The sequence below is a fragment of the Takifugu flavidus genome, chromosome 1 (genome assembly GCF_003711565.1).
Source record: "Takifugu flavidus isolate HTHZ2018 chromosome 1, ASM371156v2, whole genome shotgun sequence".
Taxonomy (NCBI): domain Eukaryota; kingdom Metazoa; phylum Chordata; class Actinopteri; order Tetraodontiformes; family Tetraodontidae; genus Takifugu; species Takifugu flavidus.
The window spans coordinates 8,474,021-8,496,296 of NC_079520.1; the positions used below are offsets into that span (position 1 = coordinate 8,474,021).

Consider the following 22,276-nt stretch of genomic DNA (forward strand, 5'->3'; position numbering starts at 1 on the left):
GATAGATAGATAGATAGATAGATAGATAGATAGATAGATAGATAGATAGATTAAATATTTGCGGAAATTGAGACTTTGTCCACCACAAATTTGAGAACAGCTTTTCCTTCTATTTGGCCTGCGCGCTCTGCACGCGGCTCGCTACCGGACTCTCGCGACCATGCTCGCGTCGCTCCTCTGTCGGAGGGGTTCCTGAATGACGTCGCTTTCAGCCAATCAGAGAAGAGAGTCGGCCCGGCCACGCCCACAGGTCGGTCTGAGCGGAGGTTAGATTGCACCGTCCGTCCCCGCCGTCTCCTCATACCGCTGTAATATAGGAGAACAGGTGCGTGTGGAGCGTCGTTGTGACCCGATCAACATGTAAACGGACTGAGAAAATTCACGGATGCCGACGTCCATGTTCGCAGGTTTGACGAACATCAGCTGGCCACGAACCATATCAGGATTCTGCACAGGTACCATGACAGGGACATTACTGGAAGGAATCTGTCACACTGGATCGAGGACTTGTGTTCATTAAAATGGACCGAATAACTTAATCGTCGTCCTAAAGGCGCGTCTGCACTTGTACGGAAAACCACAATTAGACACGACAGCAGCCCCCGACTGCTTTTATTTCTGGTTGTGATTTGAATCAGGTCATGTTTGGATGCGTTCAACACGTTGTCGGAGAGCGAGACTGCAAAGGGTCACTGGCTGAGCCCGTCCACAGTTCAGGTACGTTTCACGAAGCATTTGCACCTCGATTAGATCCATGTAAATAATGATGAATATCAGAACGACCTTGCCTGTACATTCAGAGTTGTAGTTAATGAAGGTTTCCATATTTATTGACATTAGTTGCCCCAGTTTCCATCTCTTCAGTTCAGAGAAAAGCAGGAATTAGAATGTAATAAATGAAAGATGGTCAGTGTGCGTGTGTGCCACACCTTTAAACCCACCACAATAATAAGTGTGATTCTGTCTTCTTTGGGTTATAAAATAAGCCGTTGTCATTGGCCTAATGGGTTTATTGGGATCAGCTCTATAATCACCTTCTGCTCCTGATATGGCCTGCTAGAGTTTATTCTTTTTCAGCTTCATTGATACCAATGCTTAATCCATCTTATTTTCATGCATAAATATTCAACATTCAAGCCCCTTTATCAACCACACATTTTATTTCTTGTCTGTGATTTAAAAAAAAAAACTACCTAGCTGCATGACTGGGAAATTGCTGGCTTTAAAACCTGCCCTGGATGGGTTTGATCCCTCTGATCTGCCGCTTTAGTGCCTCTGAGTAGATCACCTCAGCCTCAGGGAAATCTTTTTCTCTTGTCCCCACCAGAAACCTGCCCACATGTCAGTAGCCTTAGAACTGAAAAGCATTTTTATTTCCTTCATCTGCCAGTTGCACGCAGTGGAAGTGCTCCCTTTAAATGGATGAAGAACACACGCTTGTAAATGTGTCACCAGCCATCACTGCGGCGCTTAATAATTGCTAGTTGGTTTACTCTCGTCTTCATGGGGTGGAGCGTCTTATGAACACGGTGGGACCCGTTTTTAGAAAATATGCGTGCAGATGGTGATTGACTCAGGCTTCACCGGTTGTGTTTGTAGTGCTGGTGGTATGAAACCCACGGTGGTATGAAACACGCCTTTGCCTGTGACACACCAAAACAAATGGTCAGGGGTGCAAATAGGCAGGATCACCGTTCATTAGTCTGACGTGTGTGGAGGTGATAGCTGACGCAGACGCTTGGATGTGTGCAGAATGTGACTGAAACCATGTTGTTGACACCACAGTCATCATCTGGGTGTCAGCGTGCTCTGCTGAGTTGTAAAAAGTGCTTAATCAGGACTGAGGCTCCTGATCTAGCCGGAAGGATGCTGTCATGGGTGTAAATGAGATAAAAAGTAGCTCAGTGAGGCAGTATCAGACCTTCAGATGGTCTACTTAGTTTTCCCTGTTTTTGTGTGTTTGTTTGTGTGTTTTAGGGTTAAAATTTGCTTGGTAAGAGTAGAGTAGGGTAGGGTTACTGTTAGGGGATGTGGAATGCATTATATCAATAAAATTCCTCACAGAGATAGAAGCACATGTGTTTGTGTGTGTGTGTGTGTGTGTGTGTGTGTGTGTGTGTGTGTGTGAGAAATTATGACAGATGAAATGAAAGATAAGAGCATATTCCACCTGTTGTTAAAATGAAGTCTCGGTGAGGTTATCATACAAATGGAATACGTGTTTGCAATTAGATGCACAATCATGTGCACACCTTCAATTATGTTTATGCAGTCAGGATAATTAGTACATTTGCATATGTGATGATTTAACCTTGAATGAATGAAGGCCTATGTCTGAGTCTAGGAGAGAAAATGTTTAACTAGTTTGAGACACACATGAACATCAAACATCCACAGATTGCCTGCGGTATAAAAGCTTCCCAGATGGCCCTTACAGCATGTAGGAAGAGGGGGATGTTTGAAGAGAAAATTAAGCACCCATTCATTCTTTCAGATGGAGAAATATGGAGGGACTGGGGTCACTCCTGTGTGGGAGTAACGAAATCGGAAATCTATTCAGAAAAAGGCTTAAAATGGAGCAAATGACTGACACCTGTGCAAAAAAACTGAAGGTAACACTTAGATTGCTTGCTCCAAATCCCAAATGGTAACCGATGAAATGTTCCAGTTGAAAATCTTCGAGTGCGATTTGAACTGGTGTTCAATCGCTGGAAACCCAAATAATTAACCCACAGAGGACTGGATTTAGAATCAAGCTCCAAATCAAAGGAGAAGATTACAGATCATGCGGCAGCATGTTCTCCCCTGCATCTCCAGATTCTCTCACATCTGTCAGGAATGGTTAGTAAGAACCTGCTCCTATCTGTAAAGAGAACAGGGTGCCTCTGGCAAATCTGCCAGTTCTGGTGTTCTCTGGCACAGACCAGTCGAGCTGGTCTTGGTCAGGAACTGTACTCACAGAGTCAGATAGTGGCCAGTTTCCATGGTCTCCCCCACCTCTCCCAGTGTACTGGCCTGTCTCCTGCTGTCCCTTCACCTCTCCTGACGGCTCGGAGCTACAATCAACGTTCTGATTGTGGCTCACGTGGATGTGCTGTTCTTCTGTGGCTGTAACCACCACCTTGTTCCACTTGATTAAAATAGTGTTGAGGAGAGGAAAATTCTCTGAAATAAAACCGTTCCTTCATGAGGTTGTCTTTCTAATTGCCCCTTCGTTCCTCGCGCTGCCTGTCCCATTTGCACAGCAGCAGGTGAAGTGTGTTCATGTGCATGTGTCTCTTGTAGAAGTGACTCATTTGCAGATTTTTGCAACCATACACTTCATCTGAGGAGTCAGTTGTTATTGTTTACATCCAACTTTTGGATGAACAGATGCACGCTTTGGCATGATATTAAAGAAAATGGCCCTGTGTCACAATCAGGAACACTTGTTTCATTTGTTGTTGGGTTGAGCTCCACTGGCTGTACAGGCAAACTGGTTATCGCTGTGTCATCTGTTGAGCTGTTGTAGCTCAAGCTCCATTTTGAGGAGCTGGAAGGAATTCTCACTGTGTTTTGGTCTTTTCCGTAGGATGATGCCTCCTTGTCAGACCCGAGCAGTCTCCCCCCACTTTCTGCACCTCGTCTCCAGGCTCCAGACGCTTCAGCGACAGACCGAGCGCTCCCCAGTCACAGTTTGACCGACTTCGTGGAGAGGTGATGCGACGGTTTGTCTACTGCAAGGTGGTGCTGACCACCTCTCTAGTGTGGGTGCTGGTCGATGTGTTCTTGCTTCTCTACTTCAGTGAGTGCAACAAATGTGATGACAAGAAGGACGGCTCTCTGCTCCCTGCCCTCCGAGGTGAGTCCACACTGCCGCCGCCGCTGTTGCACTTTCCATAGTACTGAAGTGAGTCTGCCAACTGCTGTATTTCACTTCACCTGATATTACCGGAAAATTCTAATAAAACAATGTATGGCCTGTTTTGTTATTGGTGCGCACTTTTATTGAAGTATGAACGTGACATAAAGGAGACATTCATTACATCACGTGCACATTACTGAGTATTTGTCTAAACAGCCTGCTAAGCTGCGTTTGAGGTTAGAATAAAGCAGAACTGCTGGGAGTATTTACCACACACACGAGTTACACCGCAGCTCTTTTGCTTCCGATTGGCTTGGAAAGTATGATCGGCTACACATCTGAACCAAGTGTTAACTGCTCCTTATTGGCTTCCTGAGGTCCTTCATGCCTTTATTGTCATGCTTACAGGCACGTAAGTAATGTTGTTGGAGGTCGTGCTGGGAATATATGTGAAGAAAATGTTGTTGCTCTTGCTGTCTGGGAATAGGAGACAGATAATCATAGTATCTGTCCCTAGTGACTACTTGGCGATGTGATGGCTTTCAGAGCAGGGAGGTTTATGTATCGCACTTCATCACGGTTAGATATAACCTACGACACCCCTATTTTTATCTTTCCCTTAAGAGTAACAGAAGTGGAGGGTTATGTTGCATACAGGTCTAAATAACTGGTATGTTCAGAACCGCGTCAACGTGTCACTGCAAATATATCTGACCAGACGTGTGCTGCCTTGTGTTTGACCAAAGTCTGTCAGGAAGAAAACATTTCCATGTTCCTCTCTTCAAACAGAGCTGTCTGTGCAGTTTCTAAAAATATGAGTCTCAAATATAGAGCGGGTAAAGCTAGATTTGGCACATCAAGGATGCAAAAGCCAATTGCTTGACTCTCATTTGCGAGTACTATGCAGCAGATGAGGCATCCGTCATCAGCTACCAACTTGTAAACACGTTCTAATAGCAGAGCACACAGGAATATACGTATCGAGTCCGATAACAGTAAGTCTTATCTATATGGCAACATTGCTATTTCCCCAGCTATTCTCAGTAAACAGTCGCGATCAGGAGCTTCCACCCGTTCACGCTGAACACCCACAAATATCACATCAAATACTGATACTTGCAAGCCGTGCCAGTGAGACTACCATCACTGGCTGGAGTGCAGACAACAATCAGCCTGCTGCTGCACATCAACACAAGCACAGAGCTGATTATTTGACTTCAAAATGAAGGATTTTAGATGCTGACCGCTGTCAAGTTTTGGGCTAATACTGCAAACTTAAAATTCCAAATACCACAAGGGCCAGTCAAAGGGATCCTTCCTGAAAAACATCCCAAAGGATCTAAAACATTCTGTTCTTGGCCAGATAAAATACCACTTCAAATATGTATACTTTCCTATTAATGTCATCAAATGTTACACTTAAGATTAGCGACCAGATATTCACCATCAACAACCATGCAAAAAAGATCACAAGAGCTTTGTTACAAGTGTAACACACGTTACCATCAAAGCACAATGAGATCATAATTCACGTACAACAAATACCTCATGTCCAGCCAATCAGCAGTAAGTAGGAGGCTGTGGCTGGTGAACTCTTCTGATCAAACCTTTTGTAAATCGTCACTTGGCTGGCTTTTTATTCAGAGAAAGCGGTGACAGTGGATGAGGACAGGGTAACATTCTGCAGGCGTGGTTCCTCTGATACACTATAGGGCCAGAGTCACAGGCTGGAGGCAGTGCAGCACATGGAAGAGGTGGAGGTAAACTGTAGAGGAAAGAAAACCTATCAAGGTTGTGATAAAGCCTCCATCTGTGCCGCTGCTACAGCACAGTACAGATGCAAATGAAAAGGGCTGGGGGACAATCTGCATGCAGATTAATGTGTACCTCGACTGTCCTCTCAAGAGGGTTCAATGGGTCCAGCTCTATGTTTTTACAATGAAACTGTTTAAACACATGGATTACATAAGAGAAATGGAAGACTAGTTTAGCTTGGTGCCAGTAAAGTGTTGCCCGATGGTGTCTCAGAAGACTTGTGAGACTCGGATTGTGAAGGAACCATGGTGACTGTTGAAACCCCGAGTCAGATTGTCTGAGATTGCAGCGACAACAGAGTCTTTTTCTGTTTCTTCTACTGCAACAGTTGCTGTGCGTTGATCAGGGAAACAGTCTTTAAACAGAAAGATCCATGTTTTTTTTAGCCCAAATGACTGAGAGAGCAGAAGTTTAGTGCAGGCTAAAATCAGCCAAGATAAAGAGACGTGGAGCAGCAAAAAAGAGTGAGAGAATTTCTTAAATAAAGTTCCACGAAGATCTTTAATCTGTATTTATTTCCACAAGATCTGGGATAAATGCATCCATGTGTATGAGGAATTTATCCACGCGTCTCTGATTGTTGTTGCAGAGGTGCAATGTGATTTTGCCAGACGGCCCAAATATTTTGCAAAGGTGTGACAGCTGCTTTGTTCTTTCAAGGCTGGAGAATGTTTGGAATTGCTCGATTCACAAAGCCTTCTGCCCTCTGCAGCGGTTTACATCTGGCTCCACACAGGCAGTTTAACTCTGTTATGTTGTATTATTTTCAATGTTTAACTTCCCTGGTAGAGCTGACCAGTATGGCTTTAAAAAAAATAAATAAAATAAAATAAACCAACAAAACATAAGGTTGTGGTATTCTTTCTCTCTATAATGGCTCATACTTGATTTGGATGTTAACTGTTTTGACTATTTCCACAAAATATTAACACAATTTGGGTTTTAATGATGATGATGGTTGAACACACTGACAACTTCAGCAAACATAGTTTTCCTGTAACATTTCTTTATGTGCCATGTACTGTTTATTGTTTATGGAGCTCAGATTCTGCGAGTTTGCCTGTGTTTCAGAGAAAAATGATAATCTGTGTTAATCCTAACCTACTGATGGATTATAGCAGCGTTTTTAGGTGAACACTGTGCAGTCAGGCGGTTCTGCTCTTAAAGTGTGGAGATCAGATTTTTAAGCCAGCGTTCAGGCTAACCATGTAGCAGTGGCTAACCTGCCTCTCGGAGGGAATCCTCTTAACCTGAACTGTGTCCAACCTTCATGGAGACATCACTGCCTCTGCTCTAGGAGATTATTTCAAGAACTACACAGGCCGAGGAACAGCGGTGATTAATCCGTGAGAGGTTATTTACCTTTGGGTGAGGAGAGCTGCCCCAGTGCTGCAGCGCTGTAGGAACATACACAAAATGACTCCAGACCAGTTCTGCCATCCTCCTGCATTTTCATCTGTTAACCCACTCGTTCAAATCCCGCTGTGCATGTGAAATCTCCTAATAGATTAAATTAAAGTTAAATGCTCAGTGCTTATTATGCTCTCAGCACAGACTCAGCACTCAGGAGAGAGCTTAAGCAGAGCGTATTAAATGACTTTTTACATATACTGTGGTCACCAAGTGTGTTTTTTTTCTTTAAATGACACTTTTAGAGTGCTTGAAATGGTTAATAATAATGTTATGAAGTTTAAATGGTTGAAGCACATTTGAAATAATGGTAATAAATGATGCAGCTTCATGCAGTTTTTATCTCGAACAAAATGAATTTTATCTAGTGCAAAATGAAGCTTTGCCATCAATTACAATTTGAGGCAAATACAAAATTTGCTGTCCATATTGCAGCAGTTCTGGTTCATATTTGCTGTAGCTTTATTTGATGTGGGAGAGGCGCAACAGGGCTGGATCCACATCACGCTTCTCTCTCGTCTCGCCTCTGTTGCAGCTGTAATATCTCGGCGCCACGAGGGTCCAGGCGAGATGGGCAAGGCGGTGGTCATCCCCAAGGACGAGCAGGAGAAAATGAAGGAGCTGTTTAAAATTAACCAGTTTAATCTGATGGCCAGCGACATGATTGCCCTCAACAGGAGTCTGCCCGACGTGAGGTTGGATGGGTGCGTAAGCTCGGTTCTTTCTTTGGTATTTCACTGCTTTCAAAGGTGCCTTTATGCTTAGTTTGTAAAAGCTAACATTTTTATTCTTTAATATCACAGGCGTGATGTTTAGTTTTTGAAAGCGTTCCACAATTCAGAACAAAATGACTGGCCATCGGGGCAGCGGGGGTCCTTCTCTCATCAAATGAGCCTCAGCAGGGCTGCAGATACTGACTGTGCCTGCAGATGAAATGAGCTAAACTATCACAGCAATATTGCTGCTATGATTAAATTAGTTTGTCTGTCCATTATGTCATATTGGCATCAATAATGTTTAATAATATCAGAAGGTTTTCTAATTGCGGACACGGTTTCAGCGGAGGATCCAGCGCAGCACATTAGGCCCGACATTTGCACGGGAGCAGGTTTTGTTTACTGTCACTCAAGATGAGCTCAAACACTTAATGAAGATCCAAAGAGCAATTTGTCTGAAATGAGAGCACATCCATCTCGGGCGGTTGATACGCAGCAGCGACCGCAGACATATTCCAATAAATTTGAATCTTGCGGCTGAACGCAGGTTTCCACAGTACTTTAATTAAGTGAAAAGCATTCAGATATACGATGAGAAATAGACACAGAGGAGTCAGTTCCACAGCTGCCTTTCAAACATTTTAAAGGATGTTCAAGAATATGGTGAATGTGATATAAATGCAAATCTAAGTATCCTGTATGGTGGAAAAGGAAAACCATATTATTGAGAAAGCTGGATGTTCAGCTGAGCTCCATGAGTCTTTCGGTATAAATATTACAGCACTGTTATTACAGCACGCATGATATCATTGCAGATTTTTTTTCCAACTGTGGTATATTTTATCCAAAGCGGTGCAGGATTGCCACTTTCTACCACTGAGTAGCAATAACATTTGGTCTTGAAGGCAACCTCCTGGCCCAGTTGTGTCAGTTAGAGCTGTCGATTTGAATAGGCTGAACCCACAGTGTTGTCTCTTTTGATGGCTTTTTTTACACTCTCATGCCTCCCACCGACCTTCCTCTTCCTTCTCTTCCTAAACTGCTGGAACTCCTTCTTTATTCAACATCACCTCCTTATTCTCTTCCCATACAGACATCATCGAGGCTATTTATTTTGGTCATTTTTGCTTCGAATTTGATTGAATTAGTCTCCGTTCTGCTTCATCAGCTGTAAAACAAAGGTGTATCCCGACGATGTGCCCAACACCAGCATTGTGATTGTCTTTCACAATGAGGCCTGGAGCACCCTGCTGCGGACCGTCCACAGCGTCATTAACCGCTCTCCCAGACACCTGCTCGTGGAGATCGTGCTCGTGGACGATGCCAGTGAGAGAGGTGAGTAGCCTGTGCTCAAGCTACCTGGTGGCTTACGTATTGATGAGTACTCAGAGGTGATGAACAGTGAACACTGAAGAACAATGTAGCGGTTTGATGTCATTCTGGAGAAAAATATGAGAAAACTGGGGTGTAAAATTTGCATTTTTATGTTGATTAGGCTGCTAATTATGGCTAAAAACGTTATCTAAAAACAATAATACCGGTAGGTTCAGAGGTAAACATAGAAAATGATTTTCTGTTGTTGATTATTTGTTTTCTGGCGCATTGAGATCGACATTCTTTGTGTTGCTCTGCCGCAGATTTCCTGAAGAAGAAGCTGGAGAACTATGTACGGACCCTGGAGGTGCCTGTGAGGATCCTCAGGATGGAGCAGCGTTCGGGGCTCATCAGAGCCAGGCTGAGGGGGGCGGCTGCCACCAAAGGTCAGGTCATCACCTTCTTGGATGCTCACTGTGAGTGTACCGTCGGATGGCTCGAGCCCTTGCTGGCACGCATCAAAGAGGACAGGTGGGACCACCACTCAGCCTTGTGTATTTTTCAACTTTTTATGTGAATAATTAAAGCAAGAGCAAATCATCGATTTATAATCAGTAAAAATGTGCAGGTGATGCAGTCGCACTTTTTCCTGTTTGTATTATTTCGAATAAATCTCCCATTTCTTATACAATTTATCCTGTGGTCTTTCCATTTGCTACCTGAGCAGGACAGCAGTGGTGTGCCCCATCATCGATGTCATCAGCGATGAGACGTTTGAGTACATGGCAGGCTCAGATATGACCTACGGGGGATTCAACTGGAAGCTGAATTTCCGCTGGTACCCTGTCCCCCAGAGAGAGATGGATCGACGGAAGGGCGATCGAACACTTCCCGTCAGGTATCGAAACATCCACACCCAACCTTGCATGTAATGACAGAAGGCTCAAGAAGAGATCTGCTGTCGTCTTTATCTGCAAATAGAAACACACAATTTTTCCACTCTGTATTTTTGATGAAAAACAGTTTCCCCAAGAGCATCGCTAGGGCCTAAGTGTGCTCAACTGCAGTCTAAATATACACTCCTTTAATTAAAATAAAAAAAGATTTTGTCACACTTGCTTTTTTTTCAACCAGATGCAAATGATTCCCAGCAACACAGGATTCATTTGCATCAACACGGACTGGATTAAAGGATAAAAGCAATTACCACTTTGTTTTAAAATTGCCGCTCCCCTCTGTGGATAAAGAACAAGATGGTTTTTGGCTCTGTGGACTATTTTGTCTCATCTCTTGCAGAACTCCCACGATGGCAGGAGGGTTATTCTCTATAGATAAAACATACTTTGAAGAAATTGGAAGCTATGACCCAGGGATGGATATCTGGGGGGGAGAGAACCTCGAAATGTCTTTTAGAGTGAGTGGCCCGACCTGCTATTACCGATGTCACTGGTAACGGCCAATTTTCCCTTCAATGTATCACCTTTGTGCAGAAACTTTAAAAGGTTAAATAAGGAAAAAAAGATAAATACATGTTTGGTCAGGTTAAACGTAGCTTCACGTCCTTTTGACGTTTTAGTGTCATAACGTTGCACATTGCTTTAACACTATAGAGAGTTTTATGTGTGAATATGAGCTTCTTTTAATTACTTACACACAAACTTGAGCGTAAAGGATCTGAGTTCAACATCAAGCTTTTTAAGAGCAGTCTCCATCTGTGAGATGAAACAATAACTGTGTTTAGTTATTTCTTTATCTTAATTTCAGTGTTTTCGATGATCTGGCTTTAGTTTCTCTTATAAGTGGGGACTGTAACACTCTCTATAACCTCTCTAGATGCAGTCAAAGTTGCATTTCCCAGCTGCAGACAAACAACCTACAACCTGTATTTGTTTGTGCAAGCATTGCTGCTGTGCATCCAGGTGCAACCCTGAGGTTCTCGGCACCTCGCTCCACAGAGAACGCAGGATGAATCAGAATCGGTTGCAGAAAGCAAATAGAAGCAGATAAAATTTAGAAACCTCTCGTGTTTTTAAAAGTCTGTTAGAAGAACACAAAAGATGCCGAGGCACTCTTGCTAAATGGTAATAGTGGCCAGCATTAAGATTTAAGATAAACATATCAACAAGTGTCAGCCACGGTCTGTTGCTTACCTTCTGTTACCGCGCGTGTCGGCAGATCTGGCAGTGTGGGGGCTCGCTGGAGATTGTAACGTGCTCCCACGTGGGGCATGTTTTCCGCAAGGCCACCCCGTACAGCTTCCCTGGAGGAACGGGCCAAGTTATCAACAAAAACAACAGGCGTCTGGCTGAAGTCTGGATGGATGACTTCAAAGATTTCTTCTATATCATTTCACCAGGTACAGAGATGTTACAGGGAACACAAAGTTGTTGATGATACAGTTCAGTGTGGCTTCTAATAAGATTGTCGATGTGGGTGAATATTTTAAACTTTTCTTGGTCTTATCCTTCTGTTCTCCCCCATACCTCATTTAGGAATTTCCCCCTTTGCTCTCTCTTGCATTTGATTTATACCACTTTAGTCATCTCCAAACTGGGATGAACTATTTCCCACTTGGAGAAGGTTTTCTTCCTCCTTTACGCTGGCGTTCATGAATGTTTTCCGATTGATCCCCTGTGTGACTTAAATGCACCCAGACAATGTGTTTGGTGCAGATTGAGAGATGAGTGCCCCTCCATCTGTCCACCCGGTAATGTGATTACCCCCGCAGCAGAAATCAGCGTTCCGGAAATCTCCGGGTAAGTGCTTTAGATACCAGCAAACCAATAAGGGATGATCCGTAATCTGCTGGTCTTCCGGTGCAACCCGCTCCTCTGCTCCGCCAGGCAGGACCCCGCTTGTGCAGGTGCGGAGACGGAACTGCGGGGGGGCGGGTTGTGATGGATGAGCCTCTCTGCATATTGTGGCCCGACAATGACTGTCTGTTCCTGCAGGACATTAGGCGGAATGATCTGGGCCATGCTGCTGCCAGACCTCACTTATTGGCTCTGAGGAGCACATCTTTCTCAGGCCGGGTTTGGAAGTGTCATCCTGATGATCTTATTACAAGCGCGTCTCGCTGCTCATCGTCTCCTCTGCACAGGCGATTTCAGCATCAAAGGGGTTATTCATCATCTGTAACGTGGCGATCAGGCCAGAGCGCGCGCGCGAGAGAAAATAAAGCAGCCTTCAGCCCGCTGCATTGTATCCTCCATCCAGAGATTTCTGTTTAGCACAAATGCTTCGATTAGATGCGGTACCATTTGTAACCTCTGACTTGTCTTTGATGGGTAATTAACCCTGTGAGTGTCTCATATTGGCTGGTTTTGGAAAACACCATCATTGGTGATAAACGATCCCAGTGGAGCTATCGAAACAAACGGGGAGAAACCAGCACTTGTTTGTAAGTGTGCGTGCCCGTTCGCTGTCTGAACCAACGCTAGTCAATCTCACAAACGTGATGGAGCTGCCGTGCACGTCTGAAAACCTTTCACTTACATACGTTTGCAGTAAAAATTGGATCCTGTTCTCCGCACTTGTCTTCCTCCCATATTTATTTTAAATTGGCAGTGAAAGAGAATCTGTGCTGATGATTAATGGTAAACACTGCGTTGGGATTGTGTCTGCAGGTGTGATGCGGGTGGACTACGGGGACGTTTCCTCCCGCAAAGGCCTCCGCGACGCCCTGCGCTGCAAGCCCTTCTCTTGGTATTTGGAGAACATTTATCCTGACTCCCAGATCCCAAGACGATACTACTCACTTGGTGAAGTATGAGCTCTCTCCTATCTCCTGCTGTGCGTCAGACGCTTCCTCCATATCCTCTCTGACGTGTCCTTGTCTGTTTGCTGGAGGAATGTGTTTACCGAATGACGATATCTCGGTGAGAGAAAATCTCAATGTCCAAAGGCAGAGGCTGAACACGGACAGATAAAAACCAAACCGGCTGCAGTGCCTTTGTAAAACCAAATCAAAATGCGAAGCAAAATTAAAGCATTTTACTAATTCTTGTACAACAAAGCCAGTGTGACCTTAATTCCTCTTTTCTTTGTCATGGCTGTTCTGACAGCAGCCTCGGCATGCGATGTGCTGACGTGACCGCAGACGGCTTAACTAAGAGCTGAAAAAAGCCTGTATTCCTCCAGCGTTCATACAGCGACTGATGGGAGGACCGTCGGTGTCGTCATGCTGCTCTGCTGGGATGTTTTATTTCTACCATTTGTCTCAGCTCTTTAAATCTAAAGTATATTTAATGTGAGATTATTTATTAATCATTTGCTTGATTCTAGAAGCAGGCTGCTTCCAACAAAACGGCAGCTTAAAAATCCCCCAAATAGTTCATTTACACTCATATCATGGAAAAATTGATGATATCAGTAATGAACATGCTGGTTGATACAATCTTAATCTAATTATGTTTCACTTCCCATTTTCATAATCAGAAAGGGCTTTGTGAGACCGTGGACAGTAAAGAGGCCTCTCCCCAGGTTCATATCAAAGGTCTGGTGGATCCATTTTTGCAGTTGTTTGAAATGTTGCCTACCCCCCCCCCCCCCCCCCCCCCTTCCCAGATCAGAAATGTGGAGACCAACCAGTGTGTGGACAACATGGGGAGGAAGGAAAATGAGAAAGTTGGCTTTTTCAACTGCCACGGCATGGGTGGAAACCAGGTGAAAGATTATTAAGACTCCCATGGTTTCCATTCCAGGAATGAGACGATGATGAATAATCACAATCTCCTTCTATTTCATTTGCTGTTCTCCAGGTGTTCTCATACACTGCCGATAAAGAAATAAGAACAGATGACCTCTGTCTGGACGTCTCCCGCCTTAACGGACCCGTCCTCATGCTCAAGTGCCACCACATGAAGGGCAATCAGATGTTTGAGTACGATGCAGAGGTAGGGTCCAGGTCTCAAATCAGCCTCCATGTGGCCAATGCCTCCATGATGGCAGCCGATTGATTGAAATGTGTGCATTTGCTCTGCATCGTGAGTTGGTGGCTTTACATATTGATGCACCCTGCAGAGCAAGGTGCATCGTAGCTGAAGGCCTGCTTTTCGCCACCTGATGGCGCTGTATGACAGTTTGTTGAACGGAAGCTGTTTCTTCTACCCAGTGTGTTTTCCCTCCTGTGTCCTCTTGTTTTCTCATAGTATGTTGGAAAATGGGAATATGATTTTGAGGTAAGCCTTCCCAGTTATTGATCTGAGAACAGGCCCAGTAGATATTTGATTTCCTCCGTTTGTCTCGTGATATGCTGTAACACTGCGTGGATCGTGTGTATTTTAGATTCTTCTAGATTCTAATTCGTGATGTTTTGGTAATTTTCTTCCAGTAGAATGAAACAGGTGCTTTGTGAGTCTTTGTGATGTGAAATGTGATTAATTTAACAGATTTTGTTATAGTATTATTACTGAAGGAAAAATAAAATCTCACAATCAGCATAAGATTTTAAAATGGCTGTAGGGCAGCACCAGTACAAAAATGATTCCAACCAAACAGAATAAATGGGTAAAAAGCATGCAGACCCATGACTTTTTTTTTCTTTTTTTAAAGTGCATTTGCATTCGACTTTAATGTGCTGTTATTTTTTCAATTGAACGGTTCTGTGGTGGCTTCAGTTTTACCTGGTGGAGATAGAGATGTTCAGTATCTGTCTGTGTAGATGTGACAAGGTAAAGAAGCCTGCAGGCCCTCCCATCAGGCCCTGAACAAACCCAAGGAGAGATGCTTTTATTACTCTCTGGGTGCATTCTTAATATGGAAAAAGTTTGAATAATTCATAAATGGAGGAGAATGGTCTCTGTTGTAAACAGCACTGGGGCTTCACCGCTGTCAGTGGCCCCGGGGTATTTTTAGCTTATGTGACAGACAGGCGCTGAGTCCTGGATTACTGGGAACATTTCATCTGGTCATCTGGTTTCATCAGTTTCCCTTTCATGGAAATATCTGACTTTTCCATATTCCCGCTCTGTTCACCGGCGACAGATGGCTCTGCTCACCTGTTCTGCTCTTTCAGACACCATGTGTGTTCACTGTGTTGTGTAAATTTACCAGCTTTACGCCTCATGGTGTGTTTATGGTAATTCCACTGATGGTTACTCACAGAGAGAGCACCAGTAGATATAGTCAGCCGGGATAGACGGGGCTCCTAAGTGCAATTACAAACGTTGGAATTACTTTCTAACATCCTTTTTCAGGTGAGAGTGGGTTCGCTGTACTTAAAATGGGACATCAAGCCATTTTTGTTGCCCAATTCACACTGCGAGGAAAGCTGCACTTGTGAAAATAAGTCTGTTTCCTCATCTTAGGTACCTGGCAGATCAGGCAGTCAAGTGGAAAATGGGAGAAATATAGATATTGTTAACAAAAGCGACGTTAAAATGAATCAGTCAGGATCGATCAAAGTGATTCCCTCAAATTACTGATGTAGTGTAAAAGTCCCAGCAACAAGACTTGAAAAAATAGGGAAATAATGAAAAACTAAAAGGATTTTTTGTCTGTAGTCTAAACAACTGAACCTTAGCTTATTTTAATATTTAAGATCAGAAACATTCTGATTATAGATAAACTGGAGAAATCTAACAAAGTGTGAATCTGCAGTGTACTTTCATCACCATGTCTCCCTTTTCGCCCCACCCCCTTCCTCGGCTCGCCGCAGAAGCGCACCTTCCTCCACATCATCACCCAATCATGTCTGACCCTCAGCCGTCTGGAGGACGGCAGCTACGGTCCGACGGTGGAGTACTGTAACAGCAGCCCCAAACAGCGCTGGATCCTCCACAACTACACTCGTCTGGAGGTTGCCAGACACCTCTACTTCAGCCCCACTGATTATTTTATCTGAGCCGCCATCTGCGGTGGGGCCTGAGGTGAGCCGGGTGGTGTAAATTAGGCTTAGTGTAGAGCGTAGGTGGATCTGCTGTATCGCTAGATCTTGGAGTAGATGTAGCAGACACCTTTAGTTGGACTGTGCTGTCGTCAAATATTCTGTATGTTTCTCGTTGGACTGTGCATAGACATCATTCTGAGAGAGCTCCAAATAGCTCTTATCGGTGACCTTACAGCTGGAATATACATGCTGACTGCAACCTAATTTGCAGTTCGTTTCCAACAATCTCGTTTGATGTGAAAATTCTCCGGCTGCCTCAGGAACTGCCAACGCTGGGTAAATGATGCAGGGATGGAGGAGGACAGGTTTATTTTTAGCCCATCTCCATGCAGGCCTGATTGAGATCGGGTTCGCCATTGTTTACAAGTTCTTTTGATGTGATCCTTCGCCGTGAACCCACCTTTCATGGCCCTGGCCTCTTGTGACACTCTCCTATTGGCCTCGGGCAGCTGCGCACACTGTGCCCCACTCACACACACATGAACAGACACACACACACAGGTGCAGTGGGTCTTAATTCAGAGCAGACCTTTTCAGCGCTGCGCATTTCCATATTTATTTCACTAATGTTTGCGGGGCTCATTTCACTCTCCTTTTATTTTTTTTCTTGTGGTTTTGGCCATTTCCTCCACTCGGCCACGCTCGGTTGTAAGCGTCTCTCCAGTGAGCAGGATTTGGTGTTGAAATTGGGTGAGAGGCTCTCAGAGTTGCTGGTTAGTGTCACAGTCATGGCAGAGAAGTGACCTGCTGTTATTTGGCCTGATTTGTTGTTTGTGCTTTGGCGAGCACAAAAAGAGGCACAGACAAAAGACCACCATTACAGCAAATGAAACTGTCGGCTGACTGTCTTGAGACAAAAAGAAAGCTGCTGATTTTATACTTCTCGTAAAAAATAAAAAAAGGCCCTGCCCTCAAGGTCTCCTCCAACTGTTAACACCGCAATAGCAAAATCAAATCCACCCTTTTGCTTCTCAACAGGTCCAGTTTGCTGCTGGTGAACAAAGAGGATGATGTTAAAAAACTGCTGCGTTTGGTTCCAAATATCCTTGTTTCATTAGCTGGTCTCAGCTGTGCGCACCCCCATTGACTCGCATCGTAAACAGCGGCTGGATCGCTTGTGAGCTGCGGTGGGAGTTTTTCTCCTCGCAGCAAAGGAGGCGTAAAACAATTATGAGTGAAGGACAGAACCTCCAAATGTCTGGCAGTGTCATTAAATGCGAAATCATTGTTCGCCCCGGCTGCGTGCTCCTCCAAATACTCAAGATCTGTAGAGTTTTATGGTAAATGAATATAATATCTCTGGTCCAAGAGAGCTGTTTTATTTTGATGCATTTTATTCCCTTCGAGGTCTTTGTCAGAGGTCACTATCTCGCTGTCAAAGACAAAGAACAAATGTCACGACTCAACTACTTTCCTTTGGATTTTTGACATGTGCAAGGTCAGATGCCATCTGCTCCATTTGTTCTTTCTCTGCTTGAACAAATGTAGTGAGCGGCGTGAACGGTGTACTTCAGTGTGTGTGTGCGCGCGCGTGCGTGTGCACCTTGATGTTTCCAGGCGCAGCTCGTCAGGCCCTTGTGTTTTATAGCTGACGATCAAACATGAACTGTGTGCTCATTAGTCTGAATATCCCCTATAAACAGACGAAGTGCAATCTTGTTTTGATGAAGAATTAAGACTGGAGTGCAGGATAAACCGCGTCTGTGTACGTGTGTAAATGTCACATTCATATGCAGACTGTGGCTGTTTTCCGGCATTGACTGCACACCATTGCTGTGTTTTTTCTTCCTCAGAGTGTGAGGGAGATGATGCGAGTGAGCTCATTTATGTGTAACCGCGCAGACGGTGTGATGTTGTTCTGTATAAGGTAATATTAATAAAGTAATAGGTGCAATTACTAAGAGCAGCAGCAAATTATAAATGCAATTAAAGATTAATCATAACATGATTGCCAGTGTCACGTGCCCACCTGCTTATGACAGGTTTTTTTCTAAATACTGTAACAGGCACCTGGAAAACAGATCCACCACCACATCAAACTGTTCAGTCAATCAGCAGTTGAACAGAAACAACCGTGGATAAATGATGGATTCCTCCGTGTTTTTGTTTGTGTGTAGATTTTCTGACTTTAAAATACGAGAGTGTTTCAGCTAAATGTGCTCATTGTAAATTGATAGGATGTCATACAGCCTGAATTTAACATAAAAAAGACTACGCTTATCACGATCAGCTCACAGCTAACAGCAGCTGCTTACATCAAGGTGCTCTCGCTCATAGCAGCCCAGCAACCTGGCGTCTGTGCACATGGCAACTAGTCAGGAAGTAGATCTGCTCAAACGCAGCGTTGCAAAAGTGTTGCTTCCTCACTTGGGGCTTATCCTCTCATTAGACGTGGAAGAAAATGGTCGCCACGCATAGAGGGTGTAACCACAACTCATAGTTTACCATCCTCCGCCAAGTGTTAACTATTACTAATTATAGTTAATTTTTACTGCAGCGACCACGTCCAGAACAAAGCAATGTTCTAATGTGGAAGCGCCACAACTGACTTTTCCCTGAACACCCACTTCTGCTGTTATTATATTTGTTCTCACTCTGCAGCTATGGAGTGGATTTCTGTGAGCTGTGGGAAATCAAGCAAGTGCGTCTACGAAGGTTCACCTTCATATTTCCATTAAATTTTACATGATTTTTTTCCCATTTGTTCTCCTTCTCTTTAGCGGCTCACCTTGCTGCACGTGAACAGCAACCAGTGTTTGGACATGCCGTCAGAAGAAGACAAGCTGGTTCCCACCCTCAGAGAGTGCAACAACAGCCGCTCCCAGCAGTGGCTGCTCCGTAACATGACCCTGAGCGTCTGATCCTCCCTCGGCCCCACTGCCGGTGCTCCGGTCCTTCTCGACCCTGGATCTCCACACCATCACCAGGTGGACGTGACCGCGTGCGACATACGTCTGTTTCTGCATCAGCCTGAACAGGATACCGGCATCGACGGCACAGTCGGTTACGCTCCATCGTGTGGTTGTTTCCGTTTATAGCTGCAGCGTCCGTCCGAGTGGCTGCGGTCTCTGAGACGACTTTTCCATGAAAAATGTGTGCACAGAGAAAAAACCATTACAGTTCGCCAGTGTTGCTCAGGCTGCTGTTTAGCTGCAGGAAAAACAACTCAACAGAGAAGAATGAGTAAAGAAAATCTTAGAAGGTGTGCATCTGGGATGGTTCCTCACAGTGAACAACTATTGTGCTAAGCACAAGGAGTACACCTTTTTTACCTGGAAGGTGCAATCCTCTAAGTTGTAACTATTTCCATATCAGTGTTACATTCACGTAACAAGGACGTCTTGTTTAAACTGGGAACACATCGCACCTGATCACTGCTGCCCCTTAAGGCAAATGTTGGTATCACAACACAGAGCCCTTTGTATCAACTGTGTCTACCTTGTGATTCATAATGAACAAACATGTGGATAAATCTCTTTTTTTACAATCTTAAAAAGTATTTTAATAGATTTGAAATCGTGCACTCCTAAGCGCCACCTGCTGGAGAAGCTGTGTCATGCACCGAAGATGACATTTCTGATGAAAAACTGACAGTGATACTGTATATTGTGCAGATGTTAGTATTTATTGTTCAGGTTCTGCAACTGTTTTTGATAAATGCTCATGACTGTGTTTTAAAATAGGATAAACAACACTGTGTTTCAGCCACCTTAGGGTGTCATTGCAAATCCGCTTCCCATTAATTAGATTCCTGCTTCTAAGACACATCCCAAATTTTCCATTACATTGAAAATACCTTAAGGGTACTTTCACAAAGCTGAACTGTAACATGTGCCTTTAGAAGGTTTGCTTGATCTCATTAGATTTATTTTGTCAAAGGATATAAAAGTCTGATGTGAAATAACTGCCATGTTTTCAGTATTACTCACCTGACATAAATGTGACTTTATAGTGACACTTTTGTGTTGTTGTTGTTGATGATGCTATTGTCTGATGCACATACAAACCCAATTATTTTTCTAAGAATCTGTAAAACTTGAACACTCCCGGGAGTCATTAGAAAACAAAAAAAGAGCCGTTTATTTGGAATAGTGGTAATAAAACAAAATGATGCTTCCTCAAATTACACTGTGTTGGAAATCATCACTAGCCCAAAAGAACCATTTCTCAGTGACTAGGAATACACATGGGAGCAACACATGCAGTCATAATATCACTGCTGCTGAGTTTTTGTGCCTGCTTGGCGTTGAGACTGGGATTCACTCACCTCTTATGTTACACACACATCGTCTCTGTTGCGTTCAAGTGCATTGTAATAAAATAGGAATATAATATTTGTGGTGGCAAAGTGATGTTACCTGTTTGTACATTTCTGCTCTTTTTTATGTATTGAAAGTCGAATTCTGACAGTTTCAGCAGAAATATCATTGTCAAGTGTTGAGAAAAGTTGAACACATCATACCACATATCAATTGTTGAATAAAACATTGTTATTGGAGCTTTTAAGAAACTCGTACCTCTCTGTTGCAGGGTTCAGCATGTGGGCTTTTAAAGGTAGTCCGCCTCTCTTCTCTATTAACCAGAGGACCTTCTGCTTTTGCTCAGCGTCTGCATAAACTGGTCGGAGCAGGTTCGGCTCACATAGATACCTTGATGCTTATTATTGTTCTACAACCAAGCAGGGACAGTTTGCTCTTTCACGTGACTCTTGGTTCCTGGTAATCTGACACAGCCAGAGGGTCGACAGAGTGCAACACTAAGGAGGGTGGGGAATATCTAACAGGCAGTTAGGAAACACAAGGCTTTATTTTTACTAGAGGCAATGCTCTTTTGATTTTGAAGTGTCCCCCCCCCCCCCCCAATTTAAAAAATAATAATAATACTGGTTCCTCAGAGCATGATAAGAGACCAGGATATGTTCAAAATATATAAATACAACAGATATGGACTAAACTAAGGGCGGTCTCATTGGCATCATATTTTACCGCGTCCAAACATTTCTATATAGTGAATTTGACCTCTGCCCGGCCTGTCTGGCAACCCTCCGGTTACAAGGGCAATACCTTTCCTCCTCTTCCATTAATATCGATTGATTCCTTCCGCTCATTTACTCTTTTTACTAAATGTTTCTAATGTTGCCCCTGCAGAGTTGTTGCCGTCAACACGCTCTCAGCAGGAGCCCCAGCAGCACTTTCAGACAGTCTCACATCTGTTGTAAGCACAGCCTGGGCTGGTACACTGGGATAAGATAGAGGGTCTGCAGCTGGGCCACGGGAGTCCATTAAGGGGTGCGATGCTTTAAAATAACAGCTCTAATGGGGTCTTATCGGTGCCTCGCTGTGGCTCTCAGGAGCACTGCTGCACATGATCAGAGCTTCTTGGTGTCAAGAATTCACAGTTGCCCACAAAGCTCAGGAAATGTCTAAATGATACCACATAGCCCTGAGAGCCATGAAAAACTTCTTGATTCAGGCTGTATATTAAACCAATGTATTTTTCTTTGTTTGTTGTTGCTATAGTGATTCTATTAAAAGCATTAAAATAGTATTTTCCACCAGTGCACCTTCTGTTACTGTCTTACATCAGATGAAGGTGCAGCAGGAGTTTGCCAGGAGATTCATCAGGCAACTCTGTCTGTGATACAGGTCTGTCCTGACAGAAACTCCGTGAATCAGCCAGAAGCAGCTGATGATGATATTTCTGTTTCTCTGAGCCAAGTGATGAACGGATCAGTGAAAAGCAGAGCTTTAGCTCAGGAATGGAGCTGGGCGTTCAGCCATGCTGCGGCGAACAAAAGGCAGTTTCTGTGATTTTTGTAGTCATTTATGTGCATGCTAGTCAGTTAGCAGTAAAGCTCAATGTTAAAGTGCGTTGACAAGCTTGTTTTTATCAGTTAAAAACACAGGAACAGTACTTTATTTTTATTTTTGGCCTTTTTAATCTCTGCATGAATCAAAGCACCTTTTGAGGATGCAGAGGGATCTGTAGAGCTAACCTCCTGATTATGTCATTGTTTCTCTACCCTTTTCCCCCAAAAGCTATTTAACACAACCTGCGACTCCATTTAAAATACAATGTAACACACTGATTATACGACTGTCTCTCCCTGCTCAATATACAGGGTTCCGTCAGCTAAGTGAATCCAATAATAGGCTGAAGCGGAGTGGGGGAACAGGGTGAGCGTGTCTGTGCGTGTTTAATCAGCCTCCTGGATGTTCTTTTTTTATTTCTTTCTTTATTGGAGACCAGTGGAAAAATCCAGCACTTAATTGTTAAGGGGGACCTTAA

At 43.8% G+C, this 22,276-nt stretch overlaps 1 protein-coding gene across 4 annotated transcripts; it reads left to right on the forward strand.

The window, feature by feature from the left end:
* Positions 1–250: 250 nt before the first annotated feature.
* galnt13 (UDP-N-acetyl-alpha-D-galactosamine:polypeptide N-acetylgalactosaminyltransferase 13) lies at positions 251–20,498 on the forward strand. Of its 4 annotated transcripts, XM_057041952.1 has the most exons (15): positions 390–455; positions 639–717; positions 3,572–3,696; positions 3,786–3,841; positions 7,605–7,773; positions 8,954–9,120; positions 9,423–9,630; positions 9,827–9,997; positions 10,396–10,513; positions 11,275–11,455; positions 12,726–12,865; positions 13,666–13,764; positions 13,860–13,994; positions 15,758–15,968; positions 18,709–20,498. In XM_057041952.1, the coding sequence occupies exons 5-14, from the start codon at positions 7,640–7,642 to the stop codon at positions 15,941–15,943; spliced, it is 1,539 nt and encodes a 512-aa protein (XP_056897932.1). In that variant the 5' UTR covers positions 390–455; positions 639–717; positions 3,572–3,696; positions 3,786–3,841; positions 7,605–7,639; the 3' UTR covers positions 15,944–15,968; positions 18,709–20,498. The 4 variants fall into 4 exon arrangements, with proteins under 4 accessions (XP_056897907.1, XP_056897917.1, XP_056897926.1 ...); XM_057041927.1 differs by having other exon boundaries at positions 251–567; positions 3,572–3,841; XM_057041937.1 differs by having other exon boundaries at positions 252–455; positions 3,572–3,841.
* Positions 20,499–22,276: the final 1,778 nt, after the last annotated feature.

Excerpts from the sequence above, each read along its gene's own strand:
- galnt13 (XM_057041927.1), top strand. The coding sequence starts at position 3,700 with ATGCGACGGTTTGTCTACTGCAAGGTGGTGCTGACCACCTCTCTAGTG. Across the intron at positions 11,456-12,725 it reads CTTCTATATCATTTCACCAG|GTGTGATGCGGGTGGACTAC; the intron begins GTACAGAGATGT and ends TTGTGTCTGCAG. Across the intron at positions 13,995-15,757 it reads TGTTTGAGTACGATGCAGAG|AAGCGCACCTTCCTCCACAT; the intron begins GTAGGGTCCAGG and ends GGCTCGCCGCAG.